Source organism: Ischnura elegans, chromosome 3, assembly GCF_921293095.1.
Source record: "Ischnura elegans chromosome 3, ioIscEleg1.1, whole genome shotgun sequence".
NCBI lineage: Eukaryota > Metazoa > Arthropoda > Insecta > Odonata > Coenagrionidae > Ischnura > Ischnura elegans.
In genome coordinates this window covers 43,558,334-43,577,577 of record NC_060248.1, presented here as the reverse complement: position 1 = coordinate 43,577,577, position 19,244 = coordinate 43,558,334, and the positions used below count along the sequence as shown (strand labels likewise).

General features: G+C 37.3%; 1 protein-coding gene and 1 long non-coding RNA gene across 2 annotated transcripts in view; one reads left to right on the top strand and one right to left on the bottom strand.

Moving 5' to 3' along the window:
• Positions 1–19,244, bottom strand: part of LOC124155712 — a 97,425-nt gene that overhangs the window by 32,030 nt on the left and 46,151 nt on the right. The gene's annotated exons all lie outside the window — the stretch shown is intronic.
• The window catches only part of LOC124155710 (5-hydroxytryptamine receptor 1-like), a 74,550-nt gene that overhangs the window by 41,570 nt on the left and 13,736 nt on the right, over positions 1–19,244 (top strand). The window contains exons 3-4 of the mRNA XM_046529756.1: positions 14,190–14,369; positions 18,714–18,808. Coding sequence (XP_046385712.1) covers positions 14,190–14,369; positions 18,714–18,808 — 275 coding nt within the window. The remainder of the gene's footprint in view (positions 1–14,189; positions 14,370–18,713; positions 18,809–19,244) is intronic.

The window sequence follows — 19,244 nt, the reverse complement described above, 5'->3', positions numbered from 1 at the left end:
CAGAGATAAATATATATTATGCTAATTATAGTGCTGTACACTAAACAGTCCAATTGATACCACGGTAGTCAATTTCTAACTTCTGCCATACGATTTTCAAATTCTTCTTAATTGAGCGTCAGAAAGCCAACCATATGTGAAGGTAAAGGATCTTAGAGCAATCATCTGACCGATAACATTTAATAATAAAATAGCACCCTATAATCTCACGTTACGAAAACGTTACGATAACTTTCAGTAAAATTAATTAATATTTTATTTAACGGAGGATACCAAGTGTTATACCCAAAGTAAATTGGTCTATTTTCGGGAATAAGGCAAAAGGAAATATTCACCATTCAGGAAATATTTACTAAGCATTTATGGATATAAAAATTTAGTACAGCTAAATAATTTGCGTATTGAAATATAATTTATTTAACACCTTGTTAATTACATTTTTATCGAGAATATTATAAATAAGAAGTAATATTGAATCAATTTTACTTCAAAATGGGACACAAAACTGGTGCGGACGGAGTTCACTGAGCTATGCTGATCTTTTAGTTGCAATTAGCATTGTAAAATTCCATCCAATTGGTATTTTTTCCTTCGATATCTTAGGATCTTTGAGGAAATATCTTGATCCTGATATCTTTTCCTAGTTCCAGCAGCTAAGAGGAATAATAACCGCGCGGGATTTTATTTTTCCCTCTTTTTTTCTAATGTTGTATGGAACGAGGTAAATTAGAAACTTTTATGATATAATACCAAAAAACGGTATTTGCTGTTTATTATGGAATGAAATCAAATGATTCAGGATTCTGATATTATTCGAGGAAATAACCGCGCAATAGCCAGTGGCGTACCTTTACCGAGCCAAGCGCAAGTGCACGGAAAGTGAGAAAATTGCTTCCGACCGAGATACGAACGCGAATCTTTAGAATTCGCGCAAAAAGTTCTACTATTTTCTAGATTAACTAATAAGTCATATTTTCGCCACTCCAAAAATTCATGCTGGAAGATGAAGGAATTTTGTGGAAGTTAAACACAGCAGCTGCTCATATTATTTCTTCAAACTATGGCCTCAAGCACCATCCCCACGTGGAGGCAATGAATGCTGGGTAAGTCCGAAATATTCCCTGGTCTTGAATATTTCACTTTTGAACACTTGAGTGCGAAGGCGAAAATGCTTTCCATTATAACCGTTAAATGTGCAACAACTTCCATACAGGTCTCATTCTATTTTAAATACATAAAAAAAAACGTAGGTGGACTCTAACTAGTACCAACTGGAGCATATGATTAGCATTTTCAATGATCAAACGACCAAAATTCAGCGTATCAGAACTGTTTCAATTGCTAGAGTGTAAATTTTCGTACTGAATGTTCGACTTTTCCAATTTCAAGTTCTAATTCCAAAATTCTTAGAATTCATTTGCGCCGTAAGAGACAAAAATTCACCACCTGATAGTAATTATTTCATACAATATAGGTTGCATGAAAATAAGTTTCCCTGACTGCCTTGAATAGTATCTATCACTTAAAATGAAATCCCTGAAGAGGCAAAGACTCTTTAATCTCTTAAAACACTACCATGAAAATGTGATCTTCCAGGGAAAGCTTGCCTCATAAAATGAATACGGCTTGAATTGTTATTATGGCACTTTTGGAAAGTGACAAAATTTTTAAAGATAGCATGTATGCGGAAGTGTCAAATAACTTTGCAAAATTCAGTAGAAATACCTGTAAACAGGAAATTCCTTTAGCCAGGCGGTTCGCCTAATTCTTTAACCAAATATTCATTGAAGGCTGAAAAAATACCCTTCAAGGGAGGGTACGAGTAAATTCTTTACTCCGGGCGGTAGTCACTTAATATTTCATCGAATGAGCACAACAGTGCGTGAGATTGTTTGCCGAGGGTGAGCACGGTGGGAGATGCACTCATGCGTTGGCCCCTCATGAATAACCTACCTCACTCGTTCGCAAACAACCAGGGGGAACGATAGCCGCAAAAGTGCTCACTGTGCCGTGTCGCGAAGAAGTAAACCAGGGCTAAAAATGTGGCACTCACAGAACTATTCCACACTATTTCTTAACTTATTCCAATGGTTAGTGTAGATTTACGTGGAGTGATTTGCAAATCACTCCAACCGACCCCCATTCTGGAATTGAACTTACCTCTCCCATTCACAGAGAGGCTTAATCCCTTTCATTTTATCAATAAATCCCACTATATGCCGGCCTCGGTGGCGCCGGGGTAAAGTCCCCAACTGCTAACCTAGAGGTCGCGGGTTCGAATCCCGCCTGGGTGCTTAGACCACCATCCAGGGCATGGATGTATGTGATTGTCAAACAAGTTACTTTTAAGAGAGGACTAACTAGTCCTAAATTTAGTTGTGAAATAAAGACAATATTATTATTATTACATATTTTCCACCCTTCCCCCGCTAGCTTAACATCCATCCCTCTAAGATGTTTAAAACATTCCCACCCCACTCAGTACTCCCCCCATCCTAGCTCTACAAATTCAATACATGTCTCCTCCGTATCCCCTCCATAAGTTTCCTCTCCTCGCCCATCACGTCTAGCTATTCGTTTTTCCTCTTCTTCCGCTCTTTCAATCCACTCCACCGACTGCACTCTCTTCTATACTCGAATTTCCAACAGCTACCATGAATATAATTAGTAGTAACGATGATTCCTCGACGAGAATAGCTAAATAAGATCCGATAAATCAGCCACGATAAGAATTGTAAAGCTATTTAATCAGCATTTTAAAAGCCTCTATTTTTTCACCACTAAATAAAAGTTCAAAGAGAGTTCGATTGAAAACCTAGTTTCTCCCGGGGCTGGGCGATTAACACCGGACAACCGGCAGTTACAACCGTAGTGAGATATGGAGACCACACATTTAGATTTCTGTAGAAAAGATTTCAAAACAACTCTCTCTTTGCATTTGATGCGATCACTCACAACCTATTCTGAACTATGAAAAAGATCCAAAGAGAGATTTTTACCTAACCAACATAAAATGTAGAACATGCACAACATTTTCCGGCAAAAATCACGCAAGTGCCAATAATTATACTTTCATGGACTGTATTGAAGGCAATGGCAGCATCAATGAATAGGTTTGTTGCCTGAGCAGAATAATTATGTATTAAATATATTATGAATAATAAAAAAGATTAGTTCATCGAAATGTTGAAGTCAATAAAATAAATTAAGAAATAAAGGTCTTTATTCAAAAAAACATGAATAATAGAACGTTGTTTATTGAAATAAAATTAACTTGTATCTTCGTAACTGATATCGCACAAAGTGCGCCTCGCGACCCCGTAAGAGATAGAAGAAAGTGCGCCAGTTCAAGAGTTAAAATAATTTTATTACAATTTAAAGTGGCCCCATACATACTATTGAATGAAGAAATTTGTGAGATCGCTATTTCACTTTCCCCAAGACTACACTCCCACTATAAGTTACTATAGCTCCATATTGTATGCATCAAAATATATTCGTGCCAACGATGCCACCCCCTTTAACGCCCTAGTGGTGGCTGGTAAGGTAGTAATTAGATGTAAATGCTATGCCTAAGGGAAAATGGGATGAAAGTGAGATAAGGGATGAGTCAGAGTTCAAAGGTGAGAGGGAAAAGGCATTTCAGGAAAGGAAACACGAAAGCAGCAATCGTGTCTTTGATCTCGCGAAGAACGAGAGCGGAGATAATTGCTGGTAGCTGGAAAAAAAACTGGCAAAAGAAAATGTTACGCTTTGAGGATGATGCCCATAAGGTAACAAAAATATATTAAAAATAATAACAATATATAGTTTGTTGCAAGGATATTTTTGTTTACCAATACATTAGATAGTTTAGATGAGAGTTTAACATAACTGCGAAAAACAGCCACATTTGTTTACATTCATTCAAATAAATGAAGTCACAAAATATAAAATATTACTAAATACATAATATTACAAATATAAAGAATAATGTTTGAAAAATGCCATATTGTCATATTATAAAATTGTTCATTCAAGTATGTGTTCATATGAACTATTTATATTCACTAATTTTTTACCGTTAAAAAGATAGGTTACATTGTTTAGGTCATGCTAAGCATTATGCTTATCTGCAGGTTCCATGATTATCTTTACTTTACAATAAACTCATTATACAGTAACACTTTGACAATATGTTAAACGAATTAAAAAAATATAAACGGGCGGAACTTAAAATTCAACACACGCAATATCAGGCTTCATAACAGGAAATGAACAGCAAATTCTAAGGTATCTGAGTGCAATGAAATATTTCAGGGCATTATCATTTGTGTTGTACTTTTTTTAAATAACTTCTCATAAATACAACATTTTCTACAGTTCAATATTACGCCGAAATACCTAATATTATTCGATTGTAAAATAATATGGTGTCTTCTTGAGCCAACACTCCGCATCGAATATTTTCTCGGAAACTCAAAATTGCATAGCAATTAGTATGCTACGAGACTCATTACGAAGCTAAGTTATCATTTGTAGAATTTTTTTATCGAATTTTCGAAAAGAAAGGAATAAAAGGACTAACTCTTCAGTTTAGTTACTTATTTAGTTAGAATAGTTGCTTTGACGGTATGAGAAAATAGGAACGTATCTTACGCCAACGTTTTGAGGATTCATGAGGTTGCCTGACTATTAGTTTACCACAAGCGAACCCAAAATTAGTGTGTAGTGGTGGATGAAAGTTATTTGAAGCGATTCGACATCTGCACATGTGCTTCGAGGATACCACTTTACAGTGCTCCGTCAATGGAATTGGAAACAATGTAAGCCACCACTTGACTCTTTCGTTCAGAAAAACCTAATGATAGCGATAGGCAGGGTTTACTACAACCTTCCGTATATTAATACGTTAACTATTGCTTGGAATTGGTAACTGTAGGCGGCGGTTGATAGCCATTTACACCATTGATGGAAGGAAAGGAAACGTGTACAGAGCTCCTAAGAAAGCTTCAGTATCAGAGAAGAAGCCAAATGAGTGTAGACATATAGACGAATTTAATACCGAGATTGAAGGACCCTTCACAAAGCAATGAATAGCCCAATTAAGAATCGGGATTCCCCTGAATTTGCCAAGATCCATGTCCTCGGTATAGAAACGAACAACCAAACTCTTATACTTCGTGACAAAGCGAGTTTCCTTGACAAAATACAGCCAGCAACTGAAGCAGATCTCTTTCCGCAGATATTTTATGACATGTGAAGATATTAAATGTAATCTTTCTGACAGATATCCCAATTTCCCTAGTCATCCGCAGAAGCAATTTCAGGCTGCGAGCAGTTTTTTTATTGAAGAAATGTGACGATTGGTGACTATAATCATCATTATCTCTTCACGATTTTTACGAATTGTGTTCTTTAGATCAACTTGCACGAAAGGAGCAATTATATGTACATGTACTTCATTGAACATCGCATATTTATCAGAGACTCAAAGGAAGGTTGGTGAGTAATTAATGCACAAAATTCATGTCCACTTGAGGTGGGCAAAGTGCACAAGATCGCCAAGGGTTTACTCGACGAAAGACCGTGATACTCGGGAAGTCGCGCGAACTGGTGGCCGCAGAAGTGGATGGAAAGACGCAGAGTAAGGGAGCGGGTATTCATCAAAGGATCTATGTCACGACATTATTGCTCAGACTTCGGAAGTAATTACATCAAAAGAGGGCAGATGGTACGCACACTAAACGAACCACGAACTCGTGTTTACGGGAATGGAATACTTCGAAGAAAGAACCCGTCATCAAAATGCATCATGCTTTGACATTATCTGCCCTTTGCAAGCAATTTCTTTCTATGCCTACGAAAGAAACTTAAGTGTCCTTAAAATGGAAATTTGCTTTTAAAGGTTCACGAATAATAGCGCCAGCATAGAGCTAAGCTTTTAGAGCGTCAAAATTAAGTGATATAAGAACAAACTATTGAAAATAGTCGCCGTATACCTGATAGCACCACGTCCACAACTTCAACTGAAGATTAAGGAAAACTTAACTTTTGCTTTTCCTCAAAAGTGTGCGGTTGGAATGTATATAAGTCAAATATAAATGGGCAAAAAAGCCTTATCCAATGATCTTAAAAGCGTAAAAGAACATAAATAGAAATGAAACTGGAACCAGTTCGTAGTAAAGAGCTGATGACAGTTTGCCGTAAACTTGTTCCATAGAGTCTATACGAATTTAACTTTTATAACAAAAAGCATTTATAGTTCTTAAAAGTTTTATAAGAAATTCTTAGACATCAAAATAAGTTTAAACATATAGACGAGATACAATAAACATTAAATATACCCTTACCAATTGCTACCCGTTCTGTAAACCTAAAATCAGGTAATATCATACAACCTGTAACCTCCGCTAATCATGTTATCTGGTAAAAATACGTTCCTGCATGACAAAATTAAGAAATGAGCAACTGAATAAAACTCTATATCAATCTTCCACTTCAGAGGTAGGCAGTCAATTCTCGGGGTGCGAGTTAGCGAACCAATAGAGATTGGATTCAGCCATTAAAATCGAACCAACTGCAGAAGAAATTCACGATATTTAATTTGAAGTTAGGAAATAGTTAGCGCGTACGTCCGGAGGTGTGAAAATGAGTAATGTAACCCTCGTAAATAACAATATGTTCCAAAAACAGTCACTCTCTCACAGGGGAAAAAGAGATTGCTGCCAGTAAGTCAAGTACGCAAAAACCATACTGACATATCGAAAAAAATACACATATGGTACAGGAGTACTAAGAATTTGCATGGCACTCATACTGATCTATCCACAACATCGTTGAACGAGATCATTTTCTCAAAAAATTTAACAAACCGCACGGAGGGTTTTTTTGTTAAGCAGTTATGTAAGGAAATACGGAGAGGGAAAACCCACAAAAACGGATTAAAAAACGACTAAATAAGAGTGAATTAAGAGAAGATTAATCTGTGTCTTCACCCACATTATAAAATATTTTATGCTTCACGGAAAAAATATCAACAAAGCCAGTATCAGAGAGATAAATTCAAACCATTGTACTCAACTGCAAGGGACTAGGTAAATCACGAGGAAGGATCCAGTTCATTCGTGCAAAAACCTCCTTCTGCAGTCATTTTTCACCTCTCACCCCCATCCATCCATTTAAATGAAGACGTGTTCCCTCCTCATTTCCCGCCGGTGCTTCCCTCTTTATTCTTTCATTAGAGCTGCCGCCGCGCTGCCGGGTTGAGGGAATTCTTTTCCTCCTTGTTCCTCTCGCTCGCACCGCCTCACACAATCCCTCCGACACGCTCACCAGCAGAGGTGCTTTGTGAAGTTTTAAATGTTTATTCAGGCGAATGGTTTAGAGGGCACAAAAGACTGGAATTTTGTGGGGTGGAATAAGAATATCTTTGAAGGTGGGGATCGTGCAACGTGTGAGTTATTGAGCGGGGAAAGGGATTGAGAATATCCATCGATGAGTGAGGGGCGAAATGATGTGAAAATGAGATAACCCAGTATTGGGGGATACCGCCATCGAAGATTTCCAGCATTGTGTGCGGGGAAGAGATCGGTACAACATACAGTAACCACTGCCCAAGCAGCAGACGATATCGATCGGATATCAAAAAGTTTGATATATCCAAAACATATTGTTATTACAAGATGGATGTTTTGACAACGTTAGATAGATATCCTAGTAGCAAGATCCACGACGAGTTGTAACAATAATATTATGAAGATACCCAAGTTGTAAAATATTCTTTATTAAAAAAAAAATCATTCCAAATAGTATCCATAGGAAGCATATGTTCTATGTAGAATTGAAGAGCAAAAATATTTTGCCTGTATGTGTGGGAATTACCAAAAATCATTAAAGCTTACCCATTATCTACTCATTAGAGGTTTTGTTGATATCCAAGAGATGTTTTAATAACCTCCACGTCCACTGCTGGACGTCGCTACAACGTTGTTTGACGGGTCCTCTGGATAATTGATACAATATCTATACACCGTTAATTGGATGAACATGGATACAGCACAGACGCTTTGAACGGACGCCTTAGGTACATGCTTTCCATTAGTAATAAAAAATGGGCTGCTTTCACATCAGTCTAACATGTATTATGGCAAAATAAATTCTCCACGTGTTCAAAATCTGTGAATACATTTTACAAAATATATTTCTGCCACAAAATTGGTAAGGACCAACAAAAATTTAAGCACCTGCGGCTAGGAGACAGGCTATTCATCTATGGCACATGAATACTTTTTAAATGTGGAGAGACAAAAAAATCGAGCAATTTATTGTAGATGAACGAAATAAATATTCTTGTAAATAATGTATTATCTATCATTTCTTTGTAGCTTCAATTGGTACACCTGGAACAAACACATCATGCACAACGGTATTTCATGGAAGCCCAAATTATAACCCTGCCAGGTGCCAAGCACACTGTACTTCGAAAAAAAGGCCTAATAGTGTAAGAGAAATGAGAGAGAATATCACAAAGACTTCGGGGAAATCATTAAGACAGAATGTCAGAAGGGAATAAATGTCATTGGGATAAGGAACTCCAATTAGAAGGCGCTGCGAGAATCTTTGTTCTGTCATAAAAAAGGAGAAGGAAACAATGAATTCTCCAAATGCGTTTCATTGAAATAAATCATTGCGCTTAAAAGTTATATCCACACATAAATCTCACCTTCTATTTTTTAATTAAAAGTGTTTCTACAGACACGCTCAATTCAACATTTGATGCTCCTAACAAAAACTTAGCTTTCTTTTCAACGTCTGATAATCGTATAGTACCAATTTCGTAACGCTTTAATTGCTAAAGAGATTTTCTTGTGAGATTCTATGTCCCTTTTATAGTCTATTTTTCCAATAATTCTTAATGTTTTAAATTATTACTCAATGTCTCGACTTTGCTGGAGTGATTTGAATTCATAGACATCATAGCGTTTTCATAAGTCCTTTTATTTTTCCAGAGTAAAGATATGAATGTGTGTTCTAAGAGGTGATTGTAAGAACAGGAAAACATTATAAATTTCGAGAAACATTCACTTCACCAATTAAGTAAATTTTTTAACAGGCAGATACACAGTTTCTACAGGCAGATACACAGTTTCTATTTACGAAATGCATATTTAATAGCGTTCTTCTCAAGGAATGCTTCCTTTTGATAAGACCCCAATTTATGCCGTATTCTATCTCCCTCCCCATGTGAGATATTTTTCCTACTTTCTGTGCGCACGGAGGTGAAATTAAGGTAGTTAAAAATCTCCTAGCCAGGCGTTTTGACAATGACATCGCTGCGTTAATGAATCACAAATTAATCACCCGAAGGATACAGTCTTCAAACAGTACCCGAGCATGCTTCATTCAGCATTAAAAAACCTGAAATGATTCCGATCCATTGATCAGGATGTTAAATACTAAAGCATCCCCAAGCCATGATATTTCTCGGTAACACGGGAAAAAATATAATTTAGTGCTCCTCCCTAATGTGATGTATTTCGAACCTGTTGCAGGTTAAATTTAATTAATTGAAACGGAAAAAAATCTCCTGGTCTAGAATTGGAGGTTATTCCTGCTGTAAAAAAGTCCCCCAATCGGATATCTGGGTGCAGATTACTAGAAAGGGTAAATCGGTCACGAAAGACAGATGTAGGATAAGGACATGGAACTTCAGATCCCTATTAGTGTCCGGGAAGTTGGAGTACGCGAAGATGGAGATGGAATGGCTGCGGATAGGCGCACTGGAAGTCAGCGAGATCAAAGAGACGGGGGCAGACGACTACTGGAGCAATGTACCTACCATCGAGTGAAACACTCCGGATGCAACCAAATGATCGGAGGTGTAGGAATTATACTGAGACGAGTGGGGCAAGAAAGTAAAGTCAGTATGGACGTACACGGAAAGGATTCTGATGGTGACGCTCGAAGGAGTACCTGCGCATACGTAGAATTGCAGGTCAGCATGCCGACATCTAGCCATGTGAAACAAGAAACAGAAGTAGTGATTCAGTTCCCTAATCCAGTGAGTTCAGAGAGACAAGTCGAATTCTCCAGGAGTACAATATGAACATAAATACGAGGAAGACGAAACTACAATTATGCGGAAGAGAAAAGTCGAATGCAATCGTTACACTGAGCGGTAAGAAATTAGGGGAAGCATAATATTCCATTCACCTATCTAGTAAGTACCACCTCTTAAAAATAAGCGCAACGGAAATAAAGCGAAAAATAGCCCAAGCTACGAAAGCATTCATAATGAAAAGAAAGTTGCTGTGCTTAAAGAAAAATTTGACTTCGGACGAGAAAACGATATATAAATACATACCTACCACTCTGTTGCCCAGCTTTTCCTTTAGTACTAAAGTTACTTCTCGTTGAATTTCCTCCCCAAAACTATACAACAATGTATCCATCATTCTAGTAGTCACCACTATCCCTCCATCTCATCTCACACAGTCCCAAAACAGGTATTCTCCCTGCCCCCATTTCCTTTTTTATATTACCTTATTTTCTAGCTTACCCGCCTTCATTTCATGTCCGTATTTTCTCCGCTGCCTTCTTCTTCTTCAATTTCTTGGTCTTTTTTCCTTCTTTCTTCGATACCGTTGCTGATGATTAGACTCTGCAAGGGTTTCGCATGCTGGCGATCCCGAGGACCATGCCAACCTCGCTGCCGTGAACGACACCCGTCCTTCTGGGACGGGTCTCGTTCGAAGAGTATCCGACGCTCATTTGGTTACACTACATGTTTTCAGGGAAGAGTTGGTCGGATTTCCCTCTTTCATTCCAACAGTGAGATGCACGCGTCACCATCACTTGGACTACATTTCGTCATGATGCTCCCTTCAACCAATCTGACATGGACGGCCCTACCATGAGTAATTGATACATAATTACTCTTGTCAGTGCAGCAGTAAGGGTCGATAAGCCTTTCCACCGTGATAACGTCGTAGCCCAAGGGAAAATCAAGTAAAGCACAGCATGAATTTTCTTTTTACAGAACAAAGAGGTGTCACAAATTAACAAACCAATTCATTTAAAATTAGTTTATCTATTTTATGGCTATGTGAAGCAACAGTTAATAGGCATTCACTCTTTTTGGTCCGACAATATAGACTCTAATAGTTAAAATTATATAAATGCACAGAGTCAGGTAACATGTATTTAAGAATTTTAAGTATGTATTTAAGAATAAGAACTGAAGGGCAACATAATAAGAGCTTCCAGTCTTATTGCTAAGCCCTCAAAAAAGCCCCTTTGAGAATCCCAGTAGTTTAATAGCGAATTATAAGCTATCCATTATTATAAAATCATCGAAAAGAAGAGGCTGAAATGAGCATTAATGTCGTAACTGAAATTCCGAGTAATATGGATATATTCATGCTAATAAGACGATATTAGAGGTGGAGTAGGCAAAAATGACATGTATTAGGCCATAGATCACGGATTTGTCTTGGAATGAGGCTTCGGAAGTTACCACTGACTGTCTTGATCGCACAGCACACATATTCTCTGCCAGTGTGAAAGAAAATGAGGTACCTCGACTGAGGATGATCATGAAATTATTCTCGGCCCATAGTAATTGGACCTAATTTAGGAATTTATGAGCAGGAGTTTCAGTTTAAGTTCTCACACGGGTAAAAATAATAATCACAAAGATAGGAGTGATGTGATAACATTTTTCACTCAATTCGGTACGCATTCCTTTCACCCCCTCTAAGGGTCTAGATATTTCTCGATGCGAAGAAGAAGGAGGGTGGGGGAGTAAGGATGCGGTAGCAAGGAGAAAGCGGTAGCGATAGCTCGTCCACTAGCCAGGGAGAGTTATTGCGTGGGGGCTGGAAGCCATGGAATAGTCCATTTCGGGGCTGTCTCATGTTTTTCCAAATCAAGCCCCCACTTGATGCAACTGTATGGCTTTCTCGCCCTCCCTCTCTCAACATCCTTCGCGGGAAGGTCCAATTCGGTTGGCGACTGAGTGTGGAGGCGTGGCTGACACGAATGGGTAGAGTGGTAGCAGGTGGGCGAGGAGGAAACTTCTCCCTTCCTTCCGTGGACCGGCTACGCGAGCAGTTGAGAAAACTTTAAAGTGGGGATAGAAAACATTATTTCAGGTAAAAATCGATTTTTCCCAGTTTCGAAAACCTAAAATCTGCAAAAATATTTTTGGATTAATTTTTCGTATATTATGACGGAAAAACAAACGGTGAGTGTTATTATACTCATGCACTCACAAAATCAAATTATCTTTCCTACTTGGCACACACTGCCCACTGTATACCAATCAGGTGAAAAGAAGCTATTTAGGCCAACGAAGAACTGAAACGCTGCGTATTTTCATACTGATTAGCGAAAAATTAAAAGAAAAATCAAGCCATGGATCGTCAGCTAGCTAAAATATCCGATAGTAAAGAAATAATGGCCAAAACAAGTCTCAATGATATGTGATAATAAACACCCCGACTAATATTGTTGAATTGTAATTTTGATTTCATCGTAAAGCTAAATTAAAACAATGAAAACTGTTGAAATAAATACAACGAAACAATTATTATCCGACGTTGAATGTAAATTTCAATGTTTTTCGTAATTGTTTCTACATTTCAGGCTCCTTATACAAGCTCAAAATCTATGAAATTTTTTTAAAATTATTTTTTCCCAGATCATCAGGGAAAAACACAAATTCTGAGCCCTATTATATCTCTGTACTCACAAAATCAAATTATTCCTTATTTGGCACGCAATACCTACAGAAGAAGATGCAACTTATTTCTCGTTACCATTGTTTAGAATAGTGTTTGACAGGCACAATGGGTCCTTAAACAGCTTGTTTATCTTGTTAAGTTTTCTATATTGAATAAATTTCTAAAGTAAATAATTTTCAACTGCCCTAGTGAAGATGTTGTAGAACAGCAGTTACAGAAATACAAATGTCCGTATATCTCACAATTTTCTTTAGCACATTGACGCTTCAACACCTTGTAGTCTACATCAAGATGGAATACAAACTGCAATGCGAGAGCATGATATTTCGTTCTATCACAAAGAATCAATATCTAACGAACTTTCTTATTTAAATAATGATATTAAATCAAAATGGACATAGTGAAAAACCTATATTTCTAACAGAGATGGTATTCCAATTTTTACCAGCTGAATTTGAAAATTATTTTTCACCCAAGAAAAAACCACACAGCCAAATGCCTCTGTTGATCTTTAATCGCTGCTTCATGCTAAATTAATTTATGATATTCCACATTTTTTTGGCAAATAACACCGTGTTCACATTTTAAATGGAAGGAGATGTTACCCTTGTCCTAAATCATACTAATTTCACGCCTCCACGGCAAATATCCAACACGCCAAACGCAGCCCAGTCATAAATGAATTAGTCTGGTGACAGCGATCCATACTGTGGGCCTTGGTTTGCTCATTTTTCTCCGGAGTCAAGGCCTTGTCAACACATTGTATGGGGTGACCCGAAATTAGCGATGACGTTCTTTACTCACTGTCGACGACTTTGGCGCCAAAAGCGGAAGGAAACAGTTTCACCGCTTCCTCTGACCTCTGCACACAAATCGATTGGCGGCATTCATGACCTCTTTCTCCAAACCTCAACACATTTCATCCGACCTCCCTATGGCTTGTTATGAGGCCGGTCGTATGGTATATTCTAACAGGCACAGAGCTGGACCATAAACCGGAGGATTTAATCCGCGTGAAGCCATCAACACATCGAAATATTCTATTCAACATTCATTACGCTATTTATAACCCTGTCCGATGCTCAAAATAAATTGTAGAGGACGGATAACTTGACCCATAACTAGACAAAAGCAATATTTACACACCCACAGCTTAGTTTGAATACAGTAGATCGTAATCGCCAATTATTTTGATACAGAGTGAGCTCATGGAGTGAAACCACAATAAAATGCATTTTATTAAATGTCTAATGATGGATGTGAGACACTCAAAAATATCAGTAAAGAGAGTAGGTATCAGTTTTTATATAGCTTAATAAGGCTACAGACTAGTATTGTGCGACTCAATATCGAACGGTCGACCAAAATAATCTTCTTCTATGGTCTTCTATTTCTCATGAATTTTTCTGTGATTACGATGTCGGCAGTATTCATGACTACAGGTCTGCTTCTCTATCTTTTTAGGACATTCCGATCCACGTGACGATGCTGAGCTTCGTGCTGATCGCGGCCGACCGCCACCGTCTGCTGATGGACCCCATGAAGCCCCGCCTGCCACCCCTCTTCTGCTCCGTCTCCGCCTGGCTCCTCGCCCTCTGCATCGTCCTCCCATACCCCTTCTACACCACGTACCTCGACCTCGGGGTGAGTACGCACTTACGTGTCCCAAAGACTTAAAAAAAAGTTTGAATCCATGCCAAAAAGTAACATAAAATTCATGCATAAACTATTTATTCTAAAAAAGACGATTAAATGATTTTATTCAATGCTCATCGAGTACATTCCATTAAAAGAAATAAAACAATTTTATTTTGAGCTATTGAAAAAAAACAAAAACGATTACACTCAGGACTTTTTTCCCATTAAAAAGCAGCAACTTCCCACTGCTATACGCACAACAGGGAATAATTTAGTCTAGAGTGTAATAGCGATAATGGAGGACCATTGAAAAAAATATGTGGGAAAAATTGTCATGGGTACGCCAATCACTGCTATGTTCACTCCACATAAGCGGAATCGAAAAATATGCACAATGTAGCCCATAACCTTCCTATAAAAAAATTGCTACCACAAACAGCATAGTAAGATGGCTGCATAAGAAATAATAACTCATTTTCAACCGTGGGTATATGACGTATTTTTAATAGTTGGAAAAGTTTTCAATAGGTAGTACTGACATTATGAGAGATGACGCGCAGTTGAGCCGATCAATACTGACCCCTCGATAGTTAGGAGCACAATGAGGAGGAGTTGACTGGTTGAGCTTGCACTATTTTATCCTTCTTTTATTCATGACTCATGGGAACAGGCCATAATGTGATAGTGCCTCACACTTGTGTGGCAACTTGCGATGGAAATTTCGACGAGCAAACATTCTAATCGTGAGAAGTACGGCCAAAAACACATTTTCATACGAGCGTAAGGGATGTATTACAAGTTAACTGGTAGAAATAACGTAAGGTATTTAATAAGTAGGATTTCTCAACGAGTAAATTCTACGAGCCAATACTTCCCATTCAATACGTAGTACCATCACATAATTATTCCTTAGAAGCAAAGTTACATAAGTGGATTTTATTGAGATCCCCTCGATTATCATTCAATTGAAGTGTAATAAGAAATACATTGTCGTATCTTCAATGTATTCTTAAACGCTACGTATCCATCAACACCTAAAATACAACAAGCATAGGACGAAACAAAGGATTCCCCAGCCGTAGATTTTAGAGAAGAGGAATTTCAGAAGTTGGGGTTTCTCTGTCTGAATGCATATTTTCGTGGTTATTTACTGGCCTAAACCTCATTTACACGCAATTTGAAAAGAGGGTCAAATTATATCACCCCTAATTCTGTTTCAAGGACGATTGTATTGCTTGCAGATAGGGGTTGCTCCTTGAATACGACGGCACGAAAAAATACACGAGGAAAAACGATAGTTTGAATTTTAAATAATAACAGAGTAACCAACGAAAATAGCTTATTAACAGTCCCGTAATGTGGACTGCCAAATTTAGCACTTGAAACCGTAGGATTTGGCCTAATGCACAAAACTTTCTCATTGTCATTTCAAATTATTCCTCCCAATATTCTTAATGACCAGGATCAAAATTTTATTGAAAGGAGGATATTATTAAGGTCGATTTCCGTTTTTGAAATTTATTTTCCTTTATTTAGCGTTTAAAAATGGTAAGTAAATATAGCTCCCTTAACAAGCATTGAATAAATTTCATTATTCCTTCCTGCATACTACAAGTGTATTATTGATTGGCTACATTTTGGATAATATCTCGTGAGAGTAGCGCTACAGTGGTCATGAATTTGGACTAAAAATGAAATGAAAAATAAGGCTTAAATTAAGTGTCCAAGATAGAAGATAGACAATTAGCCAATATGTTGATAGTTATTGATTTAGGTCTCCATTAAAACACAAAAATGCGCTTATACTGCTGGTCAAAAGAGCTCTTGGTATTAACGAGAGATTTTGCACCCAATGACCGCTCCAATATTTAGCATGAGAACGGTACTGGGTTTCGAATCGCCGCACGATCAGATCGTTATGGCGGAACGCTATTGATAAAGGTGTGGCTGGAGACAATATTTTTGCCCTCATCCATATTTCCTATGAAGATTAGAGTTAGAAAAGGGGTAATTTCAAGGCTCTTTTATGAAGTGTTTGGCTAGATCACTCAGAAAACCCTCCGTTTGCCTATTATTATTAATTATTCACAGTGACAAAGCCAAAAAGTGACATTTATTCGTATTGCACCGAACTCTTATGCATAAAATAACACCACCCCGTAGACATTATTAACCCTTAACCGGTGACGTGCGGTCTGAGAGACCGCTGCGTTTCTAATATTATGAATATTTCCAAAATTAAGATTTCAAAATATCCATAATTCTCGTTAGCTTCATATTTTTGCATAACAAGGACATCCCACTCTTAAAATTTAACGTTCCTTTTATTAATTTCTGTAAATTTGCAATTGAACTCGATTAGCGGTCTGTGAGACCGCACGTCACTTACTAAGAATGTATCAAGAAAAGGAATAAGCGGGATAAATTTCATGGCTGCTTACTACTTAGCCTTCCAACTTTAACATTTAAGGCCTTTTTTGAATCTGGCGAAATACTGATACATAAATATAATGATTATAACTCAAGTGTTTTTGGCATCAGTTTTTTTATCCTGCTTCCAATCACAATTTTTTATGACAAATTGGTTCGTATTGAGAGTGTAAAAATAAAAAATAAAAGTTTTAAATAGTTAAGCATTCAAAGAAAAATTAAATAAAACAATAAAAATGGCGTAGCAATATTTTATGCATTTTTGATTTACTGCGGTATCCCAGGCCGCACGTCACTGGTAGTGTAACAAGAATTGCACGTCACTGGTTAAGGGTTAAGCCCAGCTAATTCACTATACATCCTGGGGCACAGTTAATTTCAAATAAGCCCGGAGGAAAGAGCGGATATGCATGGTGAATAGAGATGGTGATAGAAAATAAAACTTCAGATTTTAAAGCGTTGGCGGAATATGAATCAGGACAAAAGCGTTGTCGCACCTCATGAGCTTCAATGCTATCACTCACGGATCTTTCTGATCGTGAGGCATGCTCTAATTAATTAAGAGTGTGTTCATCAAAAATTAGCATAAAGCGAGCAAGGCTTAATTCCAACGGCTATTCAGGGTGCATTAATCAACCTTCATCTGTAAACAAGCTATTCAAAATTAAAACAGCCCTCACAAAAATGCTGTAAAGAGCTTTGACTGCCCGAAAATTAATATTTAAAGAAAAAGTGGATGCATAATTTTCACGGTGTGTTGTTTATTAAATTTATTTCAATACTCATCATTCTCAGCCCTTGCGTGTGCTTTTACTTTTTAATCAAAGCTATTCAAAGCATATTTGAAGAAAAATAAATAACATTTCACGCGTTAATTATGTACACCTGTTCTCTGGGCTTAAAATTTCATGTTGGAAATATTATTTTTATTTTTTACAAGGGTCATAACTGAGTAATGCACATGACGCTCTTTAAGAGTATTATAGAAAAAAAGACTAAAAATAAACGAAGTACAAATAATTGCAGAATCTACACAAATAAGATGTCACGCTGGACATACTGTAAAGCTCTCTCATAAAAATGTAAGTTATTTCATGCAAGATGACATGATAAGGATGAATGATAATGAGGACTCTTTAAAGACGTCAAGATGATAAAATATATAATATGTGTACCGCCCTCCACGAGTATTATTATGCACTTTGGAGATGCATGGGGACATACGAAGGACACATTTTGTCACTATTACAAAACCTAAATTTAATTACGATTAGTTCTCGCGGAATGAGGTCTGAGATGATAGAAGATTTATAAGGTCCTCAGGTGCATTCAAAATAACGTGGAGCATTTAGGCCACTCCATGACCCCTTCTAATCAGTTTGTGATATTTGTTGACATTGGAGCTAACCCTCCCTCCCAGCAGAAGTCCAGTTTCCGGACAACTTCTTTGAGAATCTAGGAACTGTGAAAATGGCGTCAAATTTTTTCAAGTGCCACATATATCGCTGCCATAAATCAGTATTGGAATTAAGTATTTATTCAGTACTATCAATATTCATTGAGTTTTAATTTGATTTTAACGGAATGAAATTGAAAGAGTGTCCTCGCTGTTGTAATAGACAAGAGTCTGAGGGAGACTCCCATACCAATAATTTGCCATGCTTCGAGGAATTTCACGGACTCTTCTCCTATCAATCACCTTACGTGACTTTGGGATGCACTTTTAGCGTTCTGACTCTCCAATAATAGCTACTCCACCGCCTAAAATTACCAACTCAGAAAATTGAGACCCGTTGAATTACGTGAAAATTTCGCTTACAAAAAAAAACAAAAATAAATTTCAGAAAAAGGCAAAGAAAATTATAAATTGTTTCCATATATGGGATAAAATTTCTTAAATTTCTCTTAATTTCCTCATAGGAATTCAAGAAAGAGCAGTTTGAAGGTGTAGGCATCTGTGCTGTGAACCTGGGTGACGACTTACAAGAATACACGCGAGGTCTCTTCATCGCCATGTAAGTCACGAAAATTCGCCCAACAGATAACAAAAAACAGCACTAATACCTTTTTTGTTGACCCATTAGAAAAAATATCATGCGACATGGCCTAGTTTTAAATGCCACATTGTAATTTTCACGGTTGAATAAAGGTAAGTATTTATTATTTTTTAAATGTCTTTTGCCATCAGCACCAGTCGGTTAATATTGTCAAATCAAAGAATGACGCGAAAATTATAAACGGAATTAAAAATTATTGATGAAATAAAACAACTGTGGAGTAAATTAGAACACTTCACATCATGAATAATTCCACCCGCGATCGAGAAAACCGCATTACCGACTGCCAGCATGCTCTAAGTGCCTTCAGCAAGCAATCAGACGCAAATTTATTATTTGTCATATCTATTGCTACCTATTCATACTCGTAGTTTTATCACAGATGATAAAAAGC